Raw genomic sequence first — 27,527 nt, 5'->3', positions numbered from 1 at the left:
GAGAAGTCAAGCAAAATGACAAACTAAAAAGATTACAGTACACACTTTGTTTCTGATAGTGAAACAAATTTAGGATAATACAAAAGTAAACACTTTGAACATTTGAAGTGATCATTTGAGTAATTGAAGGAAAAAAGTCAAGCAACACCTACAGTATATCACCCAGGTGAAAAAGTAATTGCTCCCTCAGACACTAAACAACCAATCGCCTACATTTAAATGATAACTGGTTAGAATAGACACACCCAAATTGAATCCAAGAGCACATACAAAGCTTATCCTGGCTGTCACAGAAGAACCTAAATGAACAGGCCCCTGTCAACTCAGTTAATGTCAGCATTGTGGAAGAATAATTTCAGGGTAACAGAGCATTTATCTTTAAGAAATGGCATTAGTGTCGGAAACGAGATAAAGGTGATGTGAACAACAAAATGTGCAATAAAGAATTTACCAGAAGAAAGGTTGATGTAATATACAAAATGTACTGAAGGATGAGTAAGAGATGACTAAGAAATCAGCAGATGTCCTATAAACTAGAATGGACAGTTGTTATATGCACAGAAATTTCAAGGGTGGTGGTTCATCTGAAAAGTTATAAGAAGAACCAGAATATAATATAACATACTTTTGTTTTATATCAATCATTTGGGTATAAACCAACAGACCAACCAGAGTAAAATCTATGCACTGATTCACACTGTATGTAATTTCAAAATATTATAAAATGAACCTCTATTTTTTGTTTCTCTGACCATTCTGATCATTCTGACAATGCTGTAATGGACTGCTTTTGAAGACATTTTGCCGAGGAGTAATTAAAAGATACAATGAACAGCTTTTCTGCAGCCTGATTACTAAATTGTTCTGTTAGAGGATGTTTCTTTCTTTAATAAGATGTTAAATTTCAACTACAGCATTCATGATTCCACCTTTAGAAAACTATGGGGAAAAAGTGGTATCCTTTGGAAATTTGCAAAGCAAAAACTACTGCTAAACAAGAGGCATAAATAGGCTCCTCAAACATTTGCAAAAAACATGTTGATTACCCCTGAAATGTTAGGGATAAAGCACCTTGAGCATGGGAAAGGCACTACATAAATAAAATGTATTTGTTATTATTGCTGTTTTTGGGTGGACTGATGAGTCAAAAGTGAAACTTTTTCAGAGTCATGGGTCCTGTTACATCTGGCAATAATCTAATGCAGCTTTCCATAATAAGAACATCACATCCTCAGTCTCAATGGTGGTGGTAGTGTGATGGTGTAGGGATGCTTTGCCGCTTCAGGACCTGGAAGACCTATCATAACTAAGAACAGCATAAATTCAGCTTACTACCACAAAGAGATGAAATGGCATGTCCAATCACCAGTCTGAATGAACTGAATCTCAAGGCAACTGGGTTATGCAGTAGGACGACAATATCAAGCATAAGAGCAAGTCCACCTCTAAATGACAAAAAAAATGAAGGTTTTGGAGTGGCCAAGCCAGAGTTGTGACTTGAACCACATTGAGATGTTGGCAGGACATTGAATGGGCAGTTCATAGTCTAAAATCTCCAAAGTGAAAATTCTTCAGAAAAAAGTGGGCCAAATGTTCTCCACAGTGATGTAAAGACTGATCTTCTGTCGCCAGAAGCATTTGATTGCAGTTGTTCCTGCTAAATCTGACAGAAACAAATATTAAGTTTGGGGAGGCAATTATTTTTTCACATTGGTGATATCAGTGTTGGTGGACCTCATTCCTTCAATAACTCAAATTATCATTTCAAAATGGAGTATTGTGTTTATTTTGTATTTTTATTATATTAAATTTGTTTAGTGGTCAGAAACAATTAAGTGTTATCAATAAGGTAAAATAGAGTAAATCAGAAAAGGGGCAAATACTTTATCACGGCACTGTGTTAATCTTTTACAGAAAAAAATGTTAATTTTAAATAATTACAATCCATTTAATGTTCAAATATATGTAATATTTGGTGTAGAACATACTTTGCTCACACTGTTAACTTTTATGTGAATCCATTAATCCATCTAAGTTAATGTGTTCATGTTATCCAAAATAATTATAAGGTCATTCATCCATCCATTTCTATAACCGTAATCCATAATGTTGTAGTAGTTCACAAATCTTATCTTGCATACAGTATTTCTTTATGCAGAATATCTTTGAGATCAACATGGACCCGATCATTGATAAATTCCTGATAATTCACCAAATGCCATGAATTAAACTTTCTAGTGAGTCTTGCAACTCTGTGATTAAACATCCATCCATTTTCTAACCCGCTGAATCTGAATACAGGGTCACGGGGGTCCGCTGGAGCCAATCCCAGCAAACAAGGCAGGGTGCCAATCCACCGCAGAACACACACAAACACAACCCACACACCAAGCACACACTAGGGCCAATTTAGAATCACCAATCCACCTAACCTGCATGTCTTTGGATGGTGGGAGGAAACCGGAGCGCCCGGGGGAAACCCACGCAGACACGGGGAGGACATGCAAACTCCACGCAGGGAGGACCCAGGAAGCGAACCCGGGTCTCCTAACTGCGAGGCAGCAGCACTACCACTGCGCCACCGTGCCGCCCATGATTAAACAGCTTTGTCTATATACACTTTCTTTCATTTTCTGTTGTTGATCCAATTGAGAAGAAACATGTAATGATTTCTCAGTAAACATGGCTAAAAACTCAATAAAAAATCTTGAACATACATTTTCTTTATATTTTTCATTTCTACTTGTTTCTTATTTATGACTTAAACTATTTTAAGATCCTGCAGTGGCCTGGTGTCTTTTCCAGGGTTGCTTCCTGCTTTATACCTTATGCTGCTAAGATAGGATCCAGCTCCCCATGAACCTTAAATGGATTAATTAAGCATGTGTAAGAGCATTATAGTATGTTATGTTACTGCATAACATTATTGGAAGTTTATTTTCTCAAAACCTTATTTTCCACCTCTGGAGAAATTAACAAAAGTAAATATATAATTTTAAATGTATTAACTTATTTTTCAATGATTATTTATTTTTGTTGTTCTTTATTTTGACTTATACAATTTCTTGTATTAGGAATTTGTTAGTTTTCACATACTCCTTGTAAGAGCGCAGAGTCAGCCATTGTACAGCTCCCCTGGAGCAATTGCAGGTAAGGGCCTTGCTCAAGTGCCCAGCAGAGTAGGATCTCTTTTGGTAGTGACGGGGATTCAAACCGGCAACCTTCGGGATACCAGCACAGATCCTTAGCCTCTGAGCCACCACACCGCCCTAAATTATGCAAGTGTGCGTGCATGCATTCCATATAATTGCTTGATATTGTATTTTTTTGTAAGATTTATATTGGTGTACCTGTGTGTGTATACATGATGTCTTCAGAGTGTAACTAAAATATATATACATTATTCTTCCTTAAACGGATTCTGTAGTATTATCTGTGCTTTTTTTTAACCAAACAATACATCTCTGGCAAGGTATTGCTAAAAGTGGTATGCACCATAACGAGTATAGATTGCCTCTACATGACTGAGACGATAGGCAAGAGTCACCATAGTGTGGTATGTCAGATGGTGCTCTAAGTGGATAATACACAGAAACCAGGGGAGCAGAAAGGTATATCGGAGTAGATCTTTTTACCTGTGCCAGAGATGTGTGACATTACCAGTGAGAGTGACATAATATGGAGGACAAGCAAGAGGTTAGTAAAATCTCCCTGGCTAGCAGATGCCATTTTTTAAGGATGAAACAGCTGATAATCAATGCATGCACAATTACACTGTTCAGAATTAACATTAAATCCAAGTGCCTGTAGACCCCAATCCCTTATGTGGTGGAGTGGCAGATCTGAGGCCAGGGATCTGTGCTGGCAATTGGAAGGTTGCAAGTTCAAATCCTGTAAACACCAGAAGTGAGACAACTCCTTTGGGGCCTTGAGCAAGGCCTTTAACCTCCATCCTGGGTAGGACATTTATTTGCATCCAGACCTGCAAGCAGGTCCTCCAACTTGCAGGGAAAACTTGGGGGTTGGTGTCACAACTGGAACTCTAGCCCCTTTAAAAAAAAAACTTACACTCTTCCAGTGTGGTGCTGAGGTGTCACCTGTTGCATGGCCACACTCGGCTCCCAATCCAAGTAGTTTGTTGTGCAGTGTGTCCGGCAACGCGCTACAATCAGCACATGCTCTCAACCTCTCTCTCTCCCCTTATGCCTCCAAAACAGCTCTAAAGATATCTTATGGTATCACCAAGACGTTAGCAGCAGATCCTTTTACTGTAAGTTACAATGCAGAGTCTCCTTCGATCAGACTTGCATATTCAGCATATCTCACAAATGCTTAATCAAACTGGGAGGAATGCAGACTGGGGAATTTGGAGGCCAAGTCAAGACCTTGAACTGTTTGTCATGTTCTTCAAAACATTGCTGATCCATTTTTGCAGTGGCATGATGCATTATCCTGCTAAAGAGGCCAATTCCATCAGGGAATACGATTCCCATGAAGGGGTCTAAATGATCTGAAACAATTTTTAGGTAGGTGGTACATATTAAAGTAACATCCATAAGAATGCCAGGACCCAAGGTTTCCCAGCTGAACATTGCCTAGAGCATACACTGCCTCAGCCAGCTTGCCTCTTTCCCACTGTGTGTCGTGCTGCCATCTCTTTCCCACATAAATGATGCATACAAACACCTGGCCATCCAAATGATCTAAAAGAAAAGTTGATTCATCAGACAAAGTAACTTTATTCCAAAAACGTACTATATAAATACTATTTATTAGTTTAATGCATCTGATTGTAATTAACCTGTAACAATATGATGATCCACAGAATGGTCAAACTATTGTAAATACCATAGCTGCTTTAGCATTGTTACTCTCGCTGCACCTTCTTCTTCTTTCAGCTGCTCCAGTTAGGGGTTGCCACAGCGGATCATCTTTTTTCATATTACTGTTACTGCACTACTCGGAGTATTTATATCACTGTGTCTGAGTGGGGAATCAAAGCTCTACAGCAGGTGACTGGAAAGAGAATTATCGGTATATAGCATGAAGCGCACGCTGTCTCAGCCATTCTCTCTCTTGAACTGCTCTCATACTTCAAACGCTTCAGAGCCTTTCCCCACGGTTCAGAAACAGTTTCATCCCAAGAACTATAAACGCACTCAATCAGTCCATCAATTGCTCTTTGTAGAACGCTTTGCACTTATAAGTGCAATTACCTCACTGTAAACTTGCGATACAGTTATAATATTGCACAACCTGAGCCACTTTATAAAGCGCGTATTTACATATGATGCCGATATAATTTTTAAGATGTAATGCAGCAAATATGCTTATTATATTATACAGATAAAACTTTAAGTTCATTTAAATAATCTATATTGTTAATAATTAAACATGTGAGGACACAGTGCAGCAGCGCTAGCAAGGAGCTGGCGCTCCGTTCACGGATTGTTCCTGCCTCGCGCTGTATTCTTGCTGGGGCTGGAAGGAAGGATAGATGGATGAAATAATTAAGCATGAACTACAAAGATATTTCAATATTCCTTAAAGTTCTGAAGAATCGGTGTTCTAAGCTTACAGATGGCTTAACATCTATTACAGAGCTGATTGTGTGACAATTGGTTACTTGGACAAAGAAAAGGAAGGACAGGAATTGGAGGTTAGTACGTTTGAAAGAGACAGCACTGCTGCAATGAATTATTTCATCGGAGGTCATGCATGGCTCAGCAAGCATCTTGCGTGAGACATGAACAATTACTGCACCACCATGTTCCCATGTTTAATAACATGCTTTAACTCCTATCATCGTGAAAATGATATTAAGTATATATCTCAGTATTTTAATTATTCAGAGAGCTGTAATATCATGAATGTAATGGATTCTGTGTACTGTCGGAGGTAGAGAAAGCCCGTTTAAGAAGCACGTAGTAATTCACACACATAGAGCACATAGAAGATCAAATACAAAACAAAGCATTTAACGTGCTACTTTAGTTATGATGGGATTTGAGAAACTAGTAAATTAAATGATTTTAAGATAAAGTTTATGATGTTCTACTTTAATGAAAAAATAAACTACGTGATTAAAGTGGAAATTTAGAGATTAAAGTTGACATTTCATGCTTTTTTCCCACTCTGTGCCTATTTATTTTTTCTCTGTACCCTAATAAGTTTTCATATGACAATTAGATGGTGGGCTACAACTCGCCTTTTCACAGCAACTTTGATATCTGACAACTTCTTTTTTATTTTGGGCACTGTGCGACTTTGTGAACTTGAGCTTTCGAGTTTCTCCGACACTCTATGTCACTCAATCAACTTCCTTTTGTTGTTTATACCACTGTTTAAACCAACAAATAGTACGTTTTTCCTTGCCTCCACTTGATATTCACTGAAATTCTTCTATTTCACCTCATGCTTTTCCCAATGCCTTTTCACAGAATGCTGAGCTTAAGGGCTATTTATACTGATTTCCATATTCAAAGAGGCATAATTCTGGGAGGAGACTGGGCAGGACAGCAGGCGTATGCACATGCGTTACTTTTCACGCTGACCCGGGATTTATGTAGTGGAAGAACATGGAAGTTGGCGTTCACATAAATTTATGCATCTGGATTTTTTTTGTGCGTATGCACATTTCCGCTTTTGTCCATACGTCATGTTATAGTATGAATTCTTCGCACAGCGTTATGCATGAGCATAGACATACTGTGTATAGGTAGACACCGCATTCACTGTGTTGCCCAGTTGACACGATACGACAGCACATCCGCCATATTACAAGTGGTAAAAGTGCCATTTAAACTAATACAAGTAGAAATATAAACCGGATTTTCTGATGAACAATAACAACAGCCTTTATACATATAGCACATTTTCATACAAATAATGTAGCTCAAAGTGCTTTACATGATGAAGAAAGAGAAAAAAAAGACAAAGTAAGAATTTAAATAAGAGAACTCTAATTAACATAGAATAAAAGTAAGGTCCGATGGCCAGGGAGGACAGAAAAAAACAAAAAAAACTCCAGATGGCTGGAGAAAAAATAAAATCTGTAGAGGTTCCAGGCTATGAGACTGCCCAGCCCCCTCTAGGAATTCTACCTAACATAAATGATCAGTCCTCATTGTATTCGGGGTTCTCATGGAAGGACTTGATGATGACGGTCACATGGACTTCTGGCCTTTAATCCATCAATGTAGGGACATCATGGTGCTTTGATTAGGTGATGGTGGCGCAGATCGCCACCATAGAAAACCGGAAAAAGAACAGAAGAGAAAGTAGGGATTAGTACATATTTTGGAGCCACCATGAATAGTAACGACAATTAATTGAATATACAGAGCATCAGGATTAACTAAAATGAATTTATGGGAAAGCCATATTAAAGTAATGTGTTTTCAGCAGTTTTTTTAAAGTGCTCCACTGTATTAGCCTGGTGAATTCCTATTGGCAGGCTATTCCAGATTGTAGGTGCATATCAGCAGAAGGCCGCCTCACCACTTCTTTTAAGTTTAGCGCTTGGAATTCGATCGATAGATAGAAGATAGATACTTTATTAATCCCAAGGGGAAATTCACATAATCCAGCAGCAGTATACTGATACAAAGAAACAATATTAAATTAAATAGTAATAAAAATGAAAAAAAAAATTAAAAAATTAAAATAAAATTAATGTTAGCATTTACTCCCCCGGGTGGAATTGAAGAGTCGCATAGTGTGGGGGAGGAACGATCTCTTCAGTCTGTCAGTGGAGCAGGACAGTGACAAAAGTCCGTCACTGAAGCTACTCCTCTGTCTGGAGATGACACTGTTAAGTGGATGCAGTGGATTATCCATGATTGACAGGAGTTTGCTTAGTGCCCGTCTCTCTGCCACAGATGTTAAACTGTCCAACTTTAATCCTACAATAGAGCCTGCCTTCTTAACAAGTTTGTCCAGGCGTGAGGCATCTTTCATCTTTATGCTGCCTCCCCAGCACACCACTGCGTAGAAGACAGCACTCGCCACAACCGTCTGGTAGAACATCTGCAGCATCTTACTGCAGATGTTGAAGGATGCCAACCTTCTCAGAAAGTATAGTCTGCTCTGACCTTTCTTACATAGAGCATCAGTATTGGCAGTCCAGTCCAATTTGTCATCCAGCTGCACTCCCAGATATTTAAAGGTCTGCACCCTCTGCACACAGTCACCTCTGATGATCACAGGGTCCATGAGGGGCCTAGGCCTCCTAAAATCCACCACCAGCTCCTTGGTCTTGCTGGTGTTAAGGTGTAAGTGGTTTGAGTCGCACCATTTAACAAAGTCTTTGATTAACTTTCTGTACTCCTCCTCCTGCCCACACCTGATGCAGCCCACAATAGCAGTGTCATCAGCGAACTTTTGCACGTGGCAGGACTCCGAGTCATATTGGAAGTCTGATGTATATAGATTGAACAGGACAGGAGAAAGTACAGTCCCCTGCGGCACCCCTGTATTGCTGAACACAATGTCAGACCTGCAGTTCCCAAGACGCACATATTGAGGTCTGTCTGTAAGATAGTCCACAATCCATGCCACCAGGTGTGAGTCTACTCCCATCTCAGTCAGCTTGTCTCTAAGGAGCAGAGGTTGGATGGTGTTGAAGGCTCTAGAGAAGTCCAGAAACATAATTCTTACAGCACCACTGCCTCTGTCCAGGTGGGAGAGGGATCGTGTAGCATATAGATGATGGCATCCTCCGCTCCCACCTTCTCCTGGTATGCGAACTGCAGAGGGTCAGGGCGTGGCGGACCTGTGGCCTCAGGTGGTGAAGCAGCAGCCGCTCCATGGTCTTCATCAGATGTGACGTCAGAGCAACAGGCCGGAAGTCATTCAGCTCACTAGGACGTGATACCTTTGGGACAGGGGTGATACAAGATGTTTTCCAAAGCCTTGGGACTCTCCCTGTTCCAGGCTCAGGTTGAAGATGCGCTGTAGAGGACTCCCCAGTTCCAACGCACATGCCTTCAGCAGTCGTGGCGATACACCATCTGGACCCGCTGCTTTGCTGGCACGAAGTCTTTTCAGCTCTCTGCTCACATGTGCTGCTGTAATTGTGGGTGGGGATGTCTCACCTATGCTGGTATCAGCAGAAGGATGGTTGGAGGATGCAGTACTCCGAGGTGAGAGTGGGTTACTGTGATCAAACCTATTAAAGAAGTTGTTCATTTGGTTTGCTCTCTCCACGTCTGTCTCGATGGCGGCACCCCGCTTCGAGCTGCAGCCAGTGATAATCTTCATCCCATCCCACACTTCCTTCATGCTGTTGTTCTGCAACTTCTGCTCCAGCTTTCTCCTGTACTGCTCTTTCGCCGCCCTGAGCTGGACTCGAGTTCCTTCTGCACGCGCTTGAGCTCATGCTGATCACCACCTTTAAAAGCCCTTTTCTTCTGGTTCAAAAGGCCCTTGATGTCACTTGTAACCCATGGCTTGTTGTTAGCATAGCAGCATACTGTTCTTACTGGAACTACAATGTCCATACAGAAGTTGATGTAATCAGTTGTGCATTCAACAGCCTCTTCAATGTTCTCACTATGTGACCCAAGAAATATATCCCAGTCTGTAGTTCCAAAGCAGTCTCTCAGAGCCTGCTCTGCCTCAAGGACATTGCGCATGAGTCGAGGTACGGCTGCAATTCTTGAGAGACGACCTACCAAAAATTACTGCAGGAACGCGAGTTCGAATCCCGCTCAAGGCGCATTGCAGAATGGAAAAAAAAAAAAACTTTCTCTTCAACGAACGGTGCCTTGAATCCTACATTGCAGTTGTAGTTTGTTTATTTTTCTTTTTTGATTAAACAAACTGTTTAGTGTATGATTTGTCAAGGAACACACAGACAACAAGTAAAGTTAAAAATCACACTTAAACAAACTGCCTGCCTATTCTATTGAATCATAATTATAACAAATAATGCATTTCACTTCCTTATAAAGTGCCTTTACTATCGTCTGAGACGGCTGCACAGCATAATCAAGAAGGATAAAATAAAAATGAAAGCACAATAAGATTTAATAAATAATAGTGCACAGCTTTGTGTTTGTATATATTTATAACATTTGGAAAGTAATATATTCTAGTTGATGCTGACAATTAATTTGAAGTAGGTAAAATTAAAAATTTGGAAATATTGCAAAGTAAACAGTAAACAGCACTTATATATATAGCATTATATATATAGCATTGTCTGAGTATTAAAGGTGTAGGTCTACTTTATAAGCATAAATTATAACATCAATGTTAATACAGAGTATTATTATTATTCTATATTGGCCTTGATATGAACGATTTGTGAAATTAGTGTTAAGTATTAAAAAAAAAAAGCATACCGGTCTCTTGTTTTTACAGGTACATATATACACAGTATATATATATAATTTTTACTGCAGTGATTCATTGGTCTTTATATACCAGAAAGACTTTCCAAGAGTCTTTTGTAGGAAATATGTACACATAGTTGATTTATCATTTTCAGATAAAAATGAACTCGCCCAAACAATTCAGTTTAAAGTTTTTAAATTGGCAAAGATAAAGTCAAGAAAAAAAAACTTTTCACTTTCTATGATTTGTATTTTTATAATTATAGAGCACTTCATATTATTTTTAAAGCTCACTATGGAAAATTGAACTGATTATACAATTCAATGTTTATTATATTTATAGATTATTATACATGTCTTTACACTTGTTGCATAAATATTTAATAAATGTAATAAACTTAACCAAGAATGTTTAAAAAAATCATTAAAAAAAAAATGTGCAGGTAAATGTAACTATATCTGCACAAACTGACATTCTTGAAGTAGGTAAAAATAAATATTTGGAAATATTGCAATATTGCAGAGGGAAATGTTTATATACTTAGTGCAAAATAGCTATATGTGTTCTAGTAAACAAGCATAATTAACTCTATATATATATAAATATATATATATATATATGCTATTCTACTGCATGATCTCTCTCTCTCTCTCTCTCTCTCTCTCTCTCTCTCTCTCTCTCTCTCTCTCTCTCTCTCTCTCTCTCTCTCTCTCTCTCTCTCTCTCTATATATATATATATATATATCTCAATAGATAGATAGATATATACTCAGCAAAAAGAAACGTCCTCTGACTTTCAACTGTTTTTACTTTCAGTAAATTTAATGTGTAAATATTTGTATGAACACTAAAAGAGTCAACACCATAAGACATAAACTAAAAATGTTTCACAATGTGTCCCTGAATGAAGGGAGGCTCAAAATCAAAAGTACCAGTCAGTATCTGGTGTGGCCACCCGCTGCTTGAAGTACTGCAGTGCATCTCCTCCTCATGGACTGGACCAGATTTGTCAGTTCTTGCTGTGAGATGTTACCACACTCTTCCACCAAGGCACCTGCAAGTTCCTGGACATTTCTCGGGGGAATGGCCCTAGCCCTCACCCTGCGATCCAACAGGTCTCAGACGTGCTCAATGGGATTGAGATCCGGGCGCTTCCACTGCGAGGATGATCAGCTGTCCTTCCTGTCTCCCTGTAGCGCTGTCTTAGGCGTCTCACAGTGCGGACATGGCAATTTATTGCCCTAGCCACATCAGCAGTCCTCATGCCTCCCTGCAGCATGCCTAATGCACGTTCACGCAGATGAGCAGGGACCCTGGGCATCTTTCACAGTCGGTAGACAAGTCTCTTTAGTGTCCTGCGTTTTTAGAACTGTGACCTTAAATGCCTACTTTCTGTAAGCTGTTAAGGTCTTAACGACCATTCCACAGGTGCATGTTAATTAATTGATTATGGTTAATTGAACATGCATGGAAAACATTGTTTAAACCCTTTACAATAAAGATCTGTAAAGTTATTTGGATTTTTAAAACATTATTGTTGAAATACACAGTCCTGAAAAAGGGACGTTTCTTTTTTTGCTGAGTATATATATATATATACATAGTTGATTTTCTCTATGATTTGTATTTTTATAATTAATGAGCACTTCATATTATTTTTAAAGCTCACTCTGTAAAATTAAACTATGATTATACAATTCAATGTTTATTATACTGTATTTATACATTATTATATCTGTCTTTACACGTGTTGCACAAATATTTAGTAAATGTAATAATCTTAACCAAGAATGTTTAAAAAAAATCATTCAGAACATGTGTAGGTGAACGTAAATATATCTGCACAAACCGACACTAGTGAGTAACATTTTTAGACAGTTCAAAAAGCAACGCAAATCGCAAAGCGTCTCTGTGTGCCGATTCGAACAAGCTTTTGCAGAATACATTAACTGACAAGAGGTTGGCCCGCCCTCTCCGAGTTTTGGTAGTCGTGATTCGTCAATTCTTGGTAGCAGAGCGAGCCGTCATTGGCCAATTCTTGGTAGCCGAAACGGGGCGCGATTGGTCAATTCTTGGTAGCCGATACGGGCCGCGATTGGCCCGAGCTTTCAATTCTTGGTAGAATCTTGGTAGCGGAGAGCGATCCGATTGGTTCTCGCTACCAAGAATTACCCCGACTCACGGCTGCTGGGAGGCGCCAGGGGACCACTTCCTGAATGAGCGTGTAGTTGTAGGTAGCGCCCTCACTCTTGGTTTGTATTGAGGCTGAAGCAGAACCAGGTTATGATCTGCTTTCCCAAGCGGAGTCAGCGGGGTGGCGCTGTATGCGTTTTAACGTTTGCATACAGTAGGTCGATAGTCCTGTTTCCCCGAGTGTTACAATCCACATACTGGGAGAAGGCAGGTAATGTTTTGTCCAGCGTCACATGGTTAAAGTCTCCAGCGATTAGCACAAGTGCCTCAGGGTGCTGCGGAATGGATGATGTCACTCGTCATCTCCGCGTTCGCTTGAGGGGGGATGTAAACAATAACAGCAATCACGTGTCCAAACTCTCTGGGCAAGTAATAGGGGCGCAGACTTACGGCCAACAGTTCGATTTCCCTGCAGCAAGTGGAGATTTTAACGTTTACATGTCCTGAGTTGCACCACTTTGTATTGACATAGTGAGCGAGTCCTCCTCCTTTCTTCTTTCCGCGGGTACTTGCGTCTCTGTCCGCTCTATTACTGTGCTAAACCCGGGTAGCTCCACGTTAGCATCTGGGATGAGAGACGTTAGCCACGTTTCACTAAAACACAGCAAGCTGCATTCTCTGTAGGTTAAGATGGATATATGATGGAGCGAGATTATTTAAGTCAATTCTGAATGACACAGGTAACCAATGTAGTGACATCAAAACTGGAGAAATGTGCTTCGATTTTCTTTTCCTAGTTAGGATTCTAGCAGCTGCATTCTGCACTAGTTGCAATCGGTTGATGTCTTTCTTGGGTAGTCCTGAGAGGAGTGTGTTACAGTAATCTAGCCTACTGAAAACAAAAGCGTGAACTTTTTATTGATGAACAAACAATAACGTTTAAAACTATCGTTTACATACAACAGATTTTGGCGAATTGTTTAAATGCAATTATTTATATCCATTTAAACACTAATAATGGCAATTATTAAATAATAATAATAATTATTATTATTAAATAATTCCTCCCATATAAGTAACATTTCTCTGACTGCCTTCTTCCATCTCTGAAACATTTCTAGACTTCGTCCTGTTCTTACACAACACAGTACTAAAGTATTGGTTAGATAGATAGATAGATAATGCCCTAGTCACCTCACATATAGATTACTGTAATGCTATTCTATCTGGCATCCCACAAAAACTTATCAATCGCTTACAACTTCTTCAAAACTCTGCTGCCAGGATAATAACCTGCTGTTCTAAATCCACTGAACATATTACACCTATTCTCTCTCAACTTCACTGGCTCCCTGGTCACTACTGAATACAATACAAAATACCGCTCTTAACATTTAAAGCTCCTCCCTACCTCACTGATCTCCTACAGACTGACACTTGTCTCGCTCACTAAAATCCTCATCTGCATCTCTACTTTCTGTACCACACATCAAACTCTGTTCTATGGGAGCTCGAGCATTCTGTCATAGTGCTCCTCAACTGTGGAATTCCCTTCCCTCTAATATATGTCAGCTCAATTCAATAACACATTTTAAAAGTACCCTCAAAACCTATCTTTTAACACTGGCATACCAATTGTGAATTTTGCACTGTTATTTCCAGTTATCTTTGTTAGTTTGCTAATTATTGCTTTTTGATTTATCATTCTCTTGTTTTAATTTTACTAATGTTGTTTAATTTTATTGTAAGGTGACCTTGAGTGCTAAGAAAGGTGCCTATTAAATAAAATGTATCATTATTATTATTATTATTATTATTATTTGAGACAAAAACTAGTCTGAAAGTCAAAATAGTAAGACTGCAACTGGCAGTCTGGTCTTTCTTTTAACAGTGAAATGATACACTCAATGACAAAAATAAACAATTTTATTGTATACAAATTGGGCTTAATAATTTCTGAAAACATTTCACTCATTCCTCTCTCAATCTCTCTCTCACACACACAATGTGGTTACTTAAATATATACAGGATAGGATCTAAAATCCTTGAAACAGAACTGTCTTACATAGCTCTTTCCATGTGTTGCCACTCTGTAATTTGAGAGTATTCAGTCTGGCAATATGGTACAACCTTAGTTTGTGGAAGACAGATACAACTTAACACATGAGCATGAAATGATGGTTGTCAATTTCGAACCGTGTTTCCTCAATATGCTCCTTGAGAAAAAACACATCCTCTGGGGCCTCATGTATAACGCCGTGCGTAGAACCGCACTATAACATGGCGTAAGCACAAAAGCGAAATGTGCTTACGCACAGAAAAATCCAGATGCAGGAATCTGTGCGTACTCCAACTTCCACGTTCTTCCGTTACATAAATCCCGATCAGCGTGAAAACTAACGCTCGTGCACGCGCATTATGTAACGCCCCAAATCCTCCCAGAATTACGCCTATTTGAATATGCAAATCAATATAAATCGCCCTTAAGCGCAGCCTTCTGTGAAAAGACAATGGGAAAAGCACGGGGAAAATATAAGAATTTCAGCGAATACCAAGTGGAGGCAAAGGAAAAACATACTATTTGTTCAAATAAACCGTGGTATAATCAACAAAAGGAAGTTAATCGAGTGACATAGCGTGTTGGAGAAACTTGAAAGCTCACATTCACAAAATCGCACAGTGCCGGAAATAAAAAAGAAGTCACATATCAAAGTCGCCGTGAAAAGCCGAGTTGTAGCCCACTGTCTGAGTGTCATATGAAAGCTTATTAGGGTACAGAGAAAAAGGCACACAGTGGGGAAAAAGCACGAAATGTCAACTTCAATCTCGACATTTCCACTTTAATCACGTAGTTTATTTTGTCATTTAGTAGAACATCATAAACTTCATCTTAAAATCGTTTAATTAACCAGTTTCTCAAATCACAACGTAATTAAAGTAGCACGTTAAATGCTTTGTTTTGTATTTGATCTTCTACTCGTATGTGATCTATGTGTGTGAATCACTACTTGCTTCTTAAACTGGCTCTCTTCCTCCAACTGGACACAGAGTCCATTACATTTGTGATATTACAGCTCTCTGAATAACTAAAATACTGAGATGTATACGTGATATCATTTTCATGATGATAGGAGCTAAAGCACATTATTAAACATGTGTTTCATGAGCCTCGTGCTCATGACAAGCATTTATCTTTTGTCGAAATTTGTCGCTGCGTTTTTAGCTGTGTTGTTATTTTCTCTTTCTGTTTTATATTCAATATATATTGGCGTGGCCCCAAGAGTCCTTGCTTTTCTTTCCCCAAGTAACCGATCGCCATACAATCAGCTCTGTAATAGACGTTAAGCCATCTGTAAGCTTAGCGCCGATTCTTCAAAACGTTTAAAGAACATTGAAATATCTTCGTAGTACATGTTTAATTATTCTATCCTTCACGACACTCCAGTGAAGAATATAGATTATTTAAATGAAGTTAAAGTTTTATGTGTATAATTTAACAAACATATTTTGCTGCATTTCACCTTAAAAATGATATCGTCATCATATGTAAATACGCGCTTTATAAAGTGACTCAGGTTGTGTAATATTATAACTGTAGTGCAAGTTTACAGTGGGGTGATTGTACTTATAAGTCCAAACAGTTCTACAAGGAGCAATTGATTGAGTGCATTTAAAGTTCTTGGGATTAAACTGTTTCTGAACCGCGAGGTCCGTACAGGAAAGGCTTTGAAACGTTTTGCGTGGCAGAGACAGCGTGTGCTTAATGCCGTATACCGATAATTCTCTTTCCGATCAGCTGCTGCTGTGATTCACACTCAGATACAGTGATATAAATACTCCGAGTGGTGCAGTGAGAGTAATATGGAAAAAGATGATCCGCTGTGGCAACTCCTAACGGGAGGAGCTGAAAGAAGAAGAAGAAGAAGAAGGAGAAGTGAGAACAGCTATGGTATTTGGAATACTATGGCTGTTCCCTGACCATTATATTGTTACGAGTTAATTACAATCAGATGCATTACACTAATAAACAATATGCGGTTAGTTTCTGTGTATTTATAAAGCCGCGTCATGAAAATAATGAGTAATCACACAAGAACAGTACCATTGCTTTGACGCTGGGTGCCGCCAGTTTGCAAAACCGAGCGGAGAACTTGCGTACGTCAAGGCATGAGGTACCGTGGAAAAGTGCGTGGCTTTACGCCAAGTGTAGGTTTTATACATCGCGATTTGAACGTGGAAAAGTTCTTACGCAACATTTCTGTGCGTACGCACCGTTTATACATGAGGCCCCTGAACCAGTATCATCCCGAACAAACTGATCGATCAAAGATACACTGACAGCTTGCTCTAATGTGGACTGTCGGATAACACGCTACTTTAACCACCTTGACTGTACCCTCAGAAGGAATCATCGAACCTCCTTTGTTTTTAATGTGAGCAGGTATATTATGCCGTTACCAAACTAGCACGGCACACATCACAGGACAGCTTTCTCAAAATCCCGTCTAAGGGCTACCTCCCCTGCTTCCTGAGGTGGATTTCTTTGGGAAACCTTCAAAGTTTGAGAAATGTTAACAGCTAACAACAATCTACATAGTTGGTGACTACGTTTGGCCAAAACATTTTTTGGAGGCTCACTTGGGCACATAAATGCATAGCTTTGCTAATTTAGCCTGCCATAGCTAAAGTTAAGATTATAATTCGGGATTTTCTAATGGCCAAATATAACCAAACAATTGTTCAGTCTAACCTATGATATGTAATCCCCCGGGATCTGGTTTGGAGCGTAGCGGTTTGTACAATCCCAAGCAGCACATGCATGAAGCATCTTTATCCATTACTTCACAGCAGTGCCACTCGCAATATGGCAGCGACGTTGATGTACGATGCTGCTGGTCATGCGGCGTCTAGTAATTCTATGTCTATGTGCATGAGGCCCCTGTTCTTAATTGACAAGTAACAAATTATCACGAAAAGAGGAATTTTGAAATAAATAGCGATGGCATTAAAAGAGACCGATTCAAAAATGTAGGCCTACCATTTGAAAAAGGCACATTGTGAAATATAAACGGTCTACAGAAATAAGGCACTTTTGAAATAAATCCTGCAATAATAATGCAATGATGAAATTGTATTTCATAATCATTAGATGACTTTTCACAATAATGTAATTAGTTTTATTTAATTACATCTCTTTACAGTGTATGAACTCATTAATATTCAGTATATCGCTTTACCGCATGATTACTATTTTTTGGCACAAATGCCATTCCAGCGCATAGACATAGAATTACTAGATGCCGCATGACCAGCAGCATCGTACGTCAACGTCACCGCCATATTACGAGTAGCTCTGTTGTTACGTGAAGTAATGGATAAAGATGCCTCACGCATGTGCTGCTTGCGATTGTACAAACCGCTACGCTCCAAAACCAGATCCCGGGGGTTACATTTCATAGTTAAGGCTGAACAATTGTTTTGGTTATATTTGGCCATTAGAAAATCCCATTTTATAATCTTAACTTTAGCTAAGGCAGGCTAAGATAGCAAATTTATGTGCTCAAATGAGCCTCCAAATGACGTTTTGGCTAAACGTATTTAGTCATGTAGATTGTTGTTAGCTGTTAACATTTCTCAAACTTTGAAGGTTTCCCAAAGAAATCCTCCTCAGAAAGCAGTGGAGGTAGCCCTTAGACGGGATTTTGAGAAAGCTGTCCTGTAATGTGTGCCGTGCTAGTTTGGTAACAGATGCTGTTCCGGCGTAATATGATCAAAGCTACCTCTTGCTCACATTAAAAAACAAAAGAGGTTTAATGATTCCTTCTGAGGGTACAGTCAAGGTGGTCAAAGTAGCTGAGCATGTTATCCGACAGTCGACATTAGGGCAAGCTGTCAGTGTATCTTTAATCAATCAGTTTGTTCGGGCTGATATTTGTTCAGATGATGTTTTTTTTCTCAAGGAGCACATTGAGGAAACACAGTTTCAAACTGACAACCGTCATTTTTAGGCTCATGGTCTTTAGTTGTGTCTGTCTTCCACAAACTAAGGCTGCACCATATTGCCAGACTGAATACTCTTAAATTACAGGATCTGAGTGAGCGAGAGGGAACAAGACTGTGGAGAGCTTTAAATGTTGAGCTGTATTTTGTATTGTATTCAGTAGTGAACAGGGAGCCAGTGAAGTTGAGAGAGAATAGGTGTAATATGTTCAGTGGATTTAGAACAGGTTATTATCCTGGCAGCAGAATTTTGAAGAAGTTGTAAGCGATGGATACGTTTTTGTGGGATGCCAAATAGAATATCATTACAGTAATCTATACTTGAGGTGACTAGGGCATTAACCAATACTTCAGTACCGTGTTGCGTTAGAACAGGACGAAATCTAGAAATGTTTCGGAGATTGAAGAAGGCAGTCTGAGAAATGTTACTTATATGGGAGGAATTATTTAATAATAATAATAATTATTATTTAATAATTACCATTATTGGTGTATAAATAGATATAAATAATTTCATTTAAACGATTCGTCAAAATCTGTTGTATGTAAACGATACTGTTTTAAACGTTATTGTTTTTTCATCAGAAAACCCGGTTTTCATGTCTAACTGTATTAATTTAAATGGCAATTTTGCCACTCGCAATATGGCGGACGCGCTGACGTATCGTGTCGACTGAGCAACACAGTGAATGCGGCGTCTACCTATATATGTCTATGTTCTAGCGTACCGTGTTATTCCTCCTCCCACCCTCAAGATGGTGCGGTAAAATATTTTGTCAAAATGGGTGGAATGGTGCTGATCACCCCGCCCTTGTTGCTTGGAGGAGGTGTAACCAAAATTAGCTCCGACGGATGTTGTTCGCGAATCTTCACTCCGAATCAGTGAACTGGTGGTGACAGCGAAGAGATTAAAAGAGGTCATGTTGTCCTGCACGAGTTCGACAAGGCAGTCAACTTTACCCAGGCCTTAGTACTAAGAAGAAATGACATTGACAATCCCGAGTTGAGTTTCTTTGCTCTGGAGTCTCTGCCGATGGAAAGCAATCTGAACTTGCAGCCCCGGGGAGGTGGACAGGGAGACTACTTGCCAGGGAAATACGTTCGGAATGCACGTTAAAGGCTGCAAAGGTGCTGGTGAGAACGGCAATAGCAAGAGACGCCAGAATAATGGGGCGCACGGAACTTCCAAAATAAACTGGCGCGGGCAAGTTGAAAACTGTCGCCTTGGAACTTTCCGAAGTCGCTTTAAAGAGTTAAAAATACAAGGTTTCATGCATGCCAGTAAATAAACTGCAAGTACACGGGAAACGTACATTTGGAAACTCACTAAAGTAGACGACGTCCACGTTACAAAGTGGCATAAGGCTTTGGCGGTGGAATTGTTCACTTTACTATTTGGAAAATTTAATAACTTCGGAGATGAACATTACAGGAGCAATTAGAAACCTTGGAAATACATACCACCTCGAATTGTATAGGTGAATCAACCGCGAAAAGTGCAAACGTTGACACGCTATAAAGTTGAAAGGAATGGGGAAAAAAGTGAAATGTATACCGTTCTAGTTACAAGTTTAAAAATGTTGACCTAGAACTGTGATTTTTTATGAATGCCCCAAAAGGGACGTTGACGATCACTAACCACCTCGAAGTTCTGCGAAGATTTTTTTTTTTTTAGTACAGTAGTCACGTACTCTGCCATTTGCATATTAAGACATTTGATTCATCAGTTAGTAAGACAAAAATGTAACATTTGAAACAGTACATCGTTTTTCTTTCTCAGATTTTATGTATTGGGAGAATTTAATTCATTCTCCAAATGGGCTTGTTTTTATAATACATGGATTGTAAGAGTTAGGTTATAAGTACTTTAACAGCCATCCTTCGTCCCATGAAAGTCAGATGCACCAGCTCCTATTGTGACGTTTTATCTAACTGGAGTCTACTTGATTTTCCTACTTGTGCAGTAAAGACGCAAAAAAATAGTTATCGATTTTAAGCTTTGCAATGGGAAGGAAAAAAAAGACTCTCCATGACTACGCAGCCGAGTTCAGTGACCTGGCGGTGAAGAGGCATGTAGTGGAGCAGCATGAATCTGGAGAGAGAACTCTTGTGGAACTACTTTACTGTCGGTCCTGCGGGATCCCAATGAGAGTTCGACGGGATCGGATCCTGGAGCACCTGGCTTCAGCCCGCCACTACCGCAACAGAAGGCTGATTAAGCAGCAGTGGGAAAGGAAGTCTTCCTTAATGTGAGTGTTGACAAAAGACAGAGTGCAGTTTATCGTTATCTGCATTGTAGCACAAATGGTACAACTATTTAATTATACACATTGGAAGGAAAGAGTTATAAACAACCATCAGAATGGCCTGAAGTGTGTAAATCTTTTCATCTTTAGACTTGCATGTTTTTAATGTAAATCGTTTCATCTTATTTAGTCATGCTTTGGCTTTAGGGGCCCAAACGACTTCAGACAGCATCTGGAAAAAAGCACAAATCACCTTTGCATGCTGAAACAAATACTTGCTTACTCATAAAGGCCTAACTTAGTGATTGATCCCAGTTAACATGCCATTCTTTGGGAAGTAAAATAGAATGACCTAGAGAAAAATTGTCAGATGCACACAGTTTGAGCTGTGTATGTTCAACACAGACAACAACAGGCTCGGTTTCAAACTCGGTCTGCTTTGCCTTGTTTCTTGTTTAAAGTGTTCACTTAAAAGCTTGTGCATACTTTGCAGTCACTTTTTTTTGTAGTGCTTATTAACAGCAGGGCCCATTGTAGTGCATACAAGGAGTCATTATTGTGTCAAAATGACATGCAATAAATTACGTACAACCAAGAATGTAATATTGACAGCATCAAGAGAAACTTGGAGAGAACCAGATATTAAGAATAAACAAACACGCCTTTTGAAACAGAGAAATCAGTTGGAACCAGATAACCTCTACAATGTTATGTTTTAGTTGTTGCAAAAAGTTTATTAGCAGTAGTGTATAAATATATGGTATAGATTACAGCAGATATGGAAATGTCATATCTTCCTCAAATTTTATTGATCTGTATAAAAAAATAAAGTAAAATATATATCATGAGTTTGTTAGCATGCATCAAAGAAAGCATTTCTGGATCTAACATAAGTTTGCTTTGGTCGATAATGTGTCTCAGTTGAAGTTCACAGACACTGAAGAGCAGCAGACCATGAACAGAACCATTGTCAAAACCATAAGTCACTAGAGAAGGCAATATACTTGGTTCATTATCAGACCATAGACTGCACCATACCAGAGAAAGAGAGATCATTTAGAGATGGGCAATGGAAACTAAATATTTGATTGTTTAAAGAAAAGTGGGGGAGGTTAGAGTAGTGTTTGAATACCTACAATCTTCTGAATGAATATAGAGCGGAGATGTGAATTTTGTCCACAAGACACTTCAAACTTCATTTTGATTTTCATGTTTGGACTCTCCTAACCACCCATGTTGGTGAAGATGGTGGCTTGTCTGTATCTGATTTACTTTGATTACATCTGGCCTTTAAAGGTTCATTGTCTTAAATAGCCTACCAAAACTGTAGTGCGATGAGCTTTTGGTGTTTGTGGTGAAAAATCAGAGCCTATATAAAGAGTTGTTTGGTTTATCTGTGCTGTATTTAATATTATACAGTGGCATCTCATTTACATGTAACCTATGTATCTTCTACATCACGGCCTAACCATTTAGTATTTAGCATACAGTTATCTGCAGCAGGTTTGTAAGGTAAACTGCCTGTAACTTGTTAGACCAGTGAAGATAAGTGAATGTGCAATATGTCAGCTCTGTAGCTTTTGAAATAAGAATTGTCTCCAAAGATCCACATGTAAGCCCAGAGAAGTGCTCTGCAGCTGGATGTGGTACTTTTGCAGCGTTGAGCAAGCAGGGAAGACTTTGGATATGCTTAAGACAGCAAGTGTAGATTCACTCAGAAGCTTTTGCAGAGTTAAGTATATCAACTATCAGTAGATAGCACACTACCACTAAAACAGATTGTGTAGGTTACTTTAAATTTTAATTTTTACAAATAATCAGCAACTTTAAAATATGGTCCCAGTAAAATGTGGGTTTATGTTGTTTTGAAATCTAACACTCTTGGTGAGTAAGTCTTCCCACTGTACAGTGAGATTACTAGCATTGAATTTGCTATGTGAAGCAGGTAATAGGCCTACAGCTGCAGCTTACTTCTACTTTGTTTAAAAAAAAAAAACTTTTGTCAGTTTTGGGTAAAAACATGGTTGAAACATGATTCTCTGTACCAGTGATAAGCTGTGTCTACTATTTATTGGTTAAAAGGATCACATTGTTTTGTACATCATCCTAGTATAGGTTGAATTGATTGAATATACAGAAAGATAGATCTAGAGAGCAAAAAGCAAGTACCATTTAATTGCAGCCATATATTTCAGAAAGGTGTCTGCCTAAGCTTATGCTTTGTTAAATATTTAATGGTGTCTTTTGTACATTTTAATTACATTTAGTAAAAATATGAGCATTTTATAGGTTTAAGGTATTGACAAGCAAATGTTTTTTTTCTTATTTTGTTTAGGTTAATAAAAGAGATCTATAATTGGTGTTTTGTGTTTTAAGCATCATGGAGGAGAATACAAGGAAGATGCTTAAAGAGCTGAGAGTCCCTTGGAGGTGCACTTTTTGGAATGTTGTGTTATGAAGCACTATTTTTTACTTCTTGGTTTACAGTGCTGCATAAAAGAAAGCTGCAATAAAATACAAAGCACATTCCTGTAAAATTACTGTTTTATTGCTAATACACTTGTTGCTTATCTCTATATTAAAAAAAAAAAATCTTGGGTAGGGAGACGAGATGTGATCTTTTCGGAAGACAATTTGAAGTCCCGCAAGAGGCACTTTAACTTGCTCCCCGCTCTTAAAACAACGACAAGCAAAACACGCAGCTCGCCAGCAGATGATCCGACTGCTTCTCCTTGCATGTGTTCAGCCACCCTGACCACCCCACACAACGCGAGCGGCAGAGACGCTAAGTGGCAAAAGGAAATCTGCTGTACAGGCTTTGAAATGATATCAGGCAGCCCAACAAGCAGAACAGGTAGCTCGCCAGCAGCTGAAAGACAGCAGATGATTCGATGGCATCTCCTTAGCGTGCGTTCAGCCACACCACCTTCACAACGTGACCAGTGTTATACGTCCTACGAGAAAGAGAAGTAACCTTGCCCGGGGCCTGAAATTAAGGACAAGTATCGTTTTTACAAAAGTTTTAAAGTAAAAGTGAAAATAATGCATATGTAACAATTCCCATGAAAATAACAATCTCTTTAAATTGTTTATTCGGTAAACCAAACCCGGGAGTGGGTGACTGAAGCAAGCAGGGGGCTCTGCCCCTTGTTTCTTTAAAAAATTATTTTGATGGTACAGTTCCTCAGTCGTACTCCATAATGAGGCGAGTGACATTCTGTTTAGTCTGTGCTCACTGCAGTTACAATTTCAGAACACACATGTAGAGGAGAAATAGTGTCCACTGGTGTCTTTGAGTCAGAGTATACAAGACAAACTGACCTGAAGTGAACATCTTCACTTAGAGAATCCATCTGTAATATTCTTGCTTCTTGCAAAATTGAAAATTTTAAACTGTTAGAAAATTTTTAACATGCATTTTAAACATGTCTGCTTTTACTAGGGACACATCCAGTTTGCTACATGGTCTAGTTGTTCTATTATGCATTCAAGGAGAAAAGCACCACTGACAATCAAAAAGAAGCAGCAATGAAGGCGGTTCAGCATCAACATTTATGTGGCTTGTCCTTTCATGGTATGAACAGGATATCTCTTTGTTGACGGGATTAAAATTTTCATTTCAAAAAATCAAAGAATTGATTAACATACTGGTGAAGGACAGAGAGCAAGTTTTAGTGTTGTTGGATTGGTCCCCATAGTCAACATTGTCTTTAATCACAAAAAAAAAGTAAACCATATGAACTTTGATATTGTAATGTGTGTACTGTGCATGCAGTTCCCAAATTAGAAGCTATAATAGCACTGCATAAACTGTCACAATGAATAGTTTTAGACCTTTACACAGAATGCAATATTAGGGAACGAAAACCTGAGTTAACAAATAATACACTATTTAAATCATTTCTCTTTTTATTCATTAATCTAAGTTATCCATTACTCTGACATTGCCTATGTGAAGGAGCAGTTTCATCCATATTTGAAATACCTGGTTGCAGCACCTTTAGCAGTAATAACTGAAACTAAGTACTTTCCAATATATTACATCAGTATTGAAGAATTATAGCCCATTCCCATTTGCAGGACTGCATTAATTCAGATGTATTGGTAGATTTATAAACATGAACTTCTTGCTTCAGGTCCTTCCACAGTAACTCTATTGAGTTCATATCAGGATTTTAACTACTCTACTTAACACTTTTAATTTTGCTTTTTCTGTACCACTCATATTTGTGTTTTGGGTCATTTTCCAGCTGCATAACCCAATTACACATCAACTTCAGGCCATGCACAGATGCTTTGGCATTCTTCTTAAGAATTTTTTGATTTAAGCTCTTAAATCAATTAAATTTATTCTGCTGTTGATTTTGAAATACTGTATACTGTAACAGTTTTTGTTTTCCTAATTTGAAGTCATGCAGATTATATAAATTGGTTTTTTGTTTTAATTTCAGTAGTTTACATGGAGTTTGTGTTTTTCTTGCTGGTTTTCCAGTTGTTTCTGTTATCCAAATCCAAGAAATATAAATGGCAGTTGACAGATTGTTGCTTTAAGGAATTTTTTTTATTTACATCCATCTTATGAAAATATTGGAGAATGGGCAAATGTTGCCTCAGCAGTCTCACTGCTGTGTACTTGCCTTTTTATTTTTAGACTAATTTTACATCTCTCGTAGAAACCAATGCACCCTCTGTTGTTTCCTTCTGTCTTGTGTTGCTTAATTTTTTAGCATGTGGTGTTTATTATTTAAGGCAGTGGAAAACTTCTGTGGTTAGCCACACAGTATACTCTTAAAATAACCTGATAAGGAAGAAGCAACAGACATATTGGCTCTAGTCACATGTTTTGGTCACACGTCCTGCAAACAGTCAGTTTTTGTTGTGCTACTTGTATCTTATTTTCTGCTTTGCTTTCCACAGTATCCTTGGGTTTCTTTCATACTGTCCATTCATTTGCAAGACAGAGGAAATTACTTTACATTAACAAATTCTACCACCATTCTGGAAGGGTATTTATGGTTATTACACTTCTGTGGGGCCAGTATTTTCCATGGAAAAGAGTAGCTTTATTACAAGCAATATGATAAAAATAATGAATGTGTATTGGTATATAGCATAGGCTAAAAAACTTGCTTTATAGTGTATATAGTGGACAATTAATCACAAGGGAAAGAACACATTTCTGAGTGGCATCATAGCATAAAAAACATGTCAGGAGAGTTTAGCTTCACCATGCAGGAAATTCTTAAAATGTCAGTATTAAACAGTGTAATCTTTCTTTCATTATCTGGATTGTAAAAAAAAAAAAAATGCCACAGGCCTGTTTTTCTCTGTGAAATCCTCAACCAATAGCAGTTTTGCCCAATATTGGTGACATACTGAACAATACCGTCTTGAGTTTTTCCATGTCTGTAATTCCAGAGTAGCACCCATTTGAAATGAATTAAATCTGACTTTTTCTCTGCTGGCGTCTACTTTAGTCCGTCAGTTTTAGGCTATAGGCAGTATATGCATTATAGAATTCTTAAATTAGGGTTCTTATACGGAGTTCCCGAAGGTGCATAGTGGTAACAGGGTTTTGCTCCAACCAATTTCTTAATTTTCAGTTAATTCTTCCCTTGGTAAAATATTTCTTTCATTGCATATTCTACCTTTTCAGGCATTTCTAATACTTGTAGGTCTTTTTGAATTTCTTCCTGATATATTAGGGATCCTTGTAATGAACACATAAGTACAAATGTAGCTTTGGTTCTATAATTTGCATTTTAAAATGTTTTGCCAGCAGATTGAGAAAAATAAAGCTGTTAAAATTTCTGAATTATAAATCAGTGAATTTAAATTAGGCTAGAGAATTATATCTTTCATTAAAATTAAAAGTTACCTTCTTGTTAAGCTGGTTGGAATAAATAGTTGCTGCAGCCATATCCTTCTCTATTAAAAGGAGTATTGTTCATTAATACACTTAGTACCTTGTGATTTATGGAAGCATGGTGTTTATCAACAATTGAACATACAGGATATATGATGGATTAATAAAATAACTTTAGAATATTCACCTTCTGAATTATGCTTTGGGGTATAGGTTTATGACAGCGTAAGTTTCTGGATTACATTATATACCTTTTCACTATTTTGCCAGCATCCAGTATGTCACATAGAAACATTGACCACTGCCTGTCTGTTACACCTGGAGCCATTATAGATGTGAATAAATTAAATTGGGACTGGCTGTTTTGATGTAATTGGTGTTAATTAAATTTGTTTTTCACATTGCATCCTTCTTTAGGATTTAATAGTTAGTAGCAATTGACTATAGTAGTACAGTATGTTTGCATTACTTGTGGTGTTATTTAAAGCATATGTTTTAAGGGTGCACATGTATGTATCTATTTGCATACCACATACAGTTATATGAAAAAGTTTGGGAATTCTTAATTCTTTGGATTTTTATTTATCATTGGCTGAGCTTTCAAAGTAGCAACTTCCTTTTAATAACACTAGGGGGCTTCTCCCCCTGCTCGCTTCGCTCACCCACCCTTGTGTTTAGTTTACCGGATATACAATTTAAAGAGATTATTTTCATGGGAATTGTTACATATGCATTATTTTCACTTTTTTACTTTAAAAACATTTGTAAAAAAAATACTTGTCCTTTATTTCTGGCCCCGGGCGTGGTTACATCTCTTTCTTGCAGGACGTATAACGCTGCTCATGTTGTAAAGGGGCGGCTGAATGCACACTAAGGAGATGCCGTTGGATCATCTACTGTCTTTGCGCTGCCTGTTCTGCTTGTCGCTGTTTTAAGACCAGG

The 27,527-nt window shown here is 38.4% G+C and overlaps 1 protein-coding gene across 4 annotated transcripts in view; it reads left to right on the top strand.

Annotated features, from left to right (window-relative positions):
- The first annotated feature begins 19,316 nt into the window (after positions 1-19,316).
- Positions 19,317-27,527, top strand: part of LOC120531075 (myo-inositol 2-dehydrogenase-like) — a 128,823-nt gene continuing 120,612 nt past the window's right edge. Inside the window, exon 1 of one of the 4 annotated variants that reach the window (XM_039756111.1) lies at positions 19,317-20,722. In XM_039756111.1, coding sequence (XP_039612045.1) covers positions 20,478-20,722 — 245 coding nt within the window. In that variant the 5' untranslated portion in view covers positions 19,317-20,477. Of the gene's footprint in view, positions 20,723-23,046; positions 23,150-27,527 lie in introns of those variants that run through there. The other 3 variants (XM_039756113.1, XM_039756112.1, XM_039756114.1) reach the window with 3 other exon arrangements.

Source organism: Polypterus senegalus, chromosome 6 (assembly GCF_016835505.1).
Source record: "Polypterus senegalus isolate Bchr_013 chromosome 6, ASM1683550v1, whole genome shotgun sequence".
Taxonomy (NCBI): Eukaryota; Metazoa; Chordata; class Cladistia; order Polypteriformes; family Polypteridae; genus Polypterus; species Polypterus senegalus.
The sequence above is the reverse complement of the archived record's forward strand: the minus strand, read 5'-3'. Positions and strand labels throughout refer to the sequence as shown.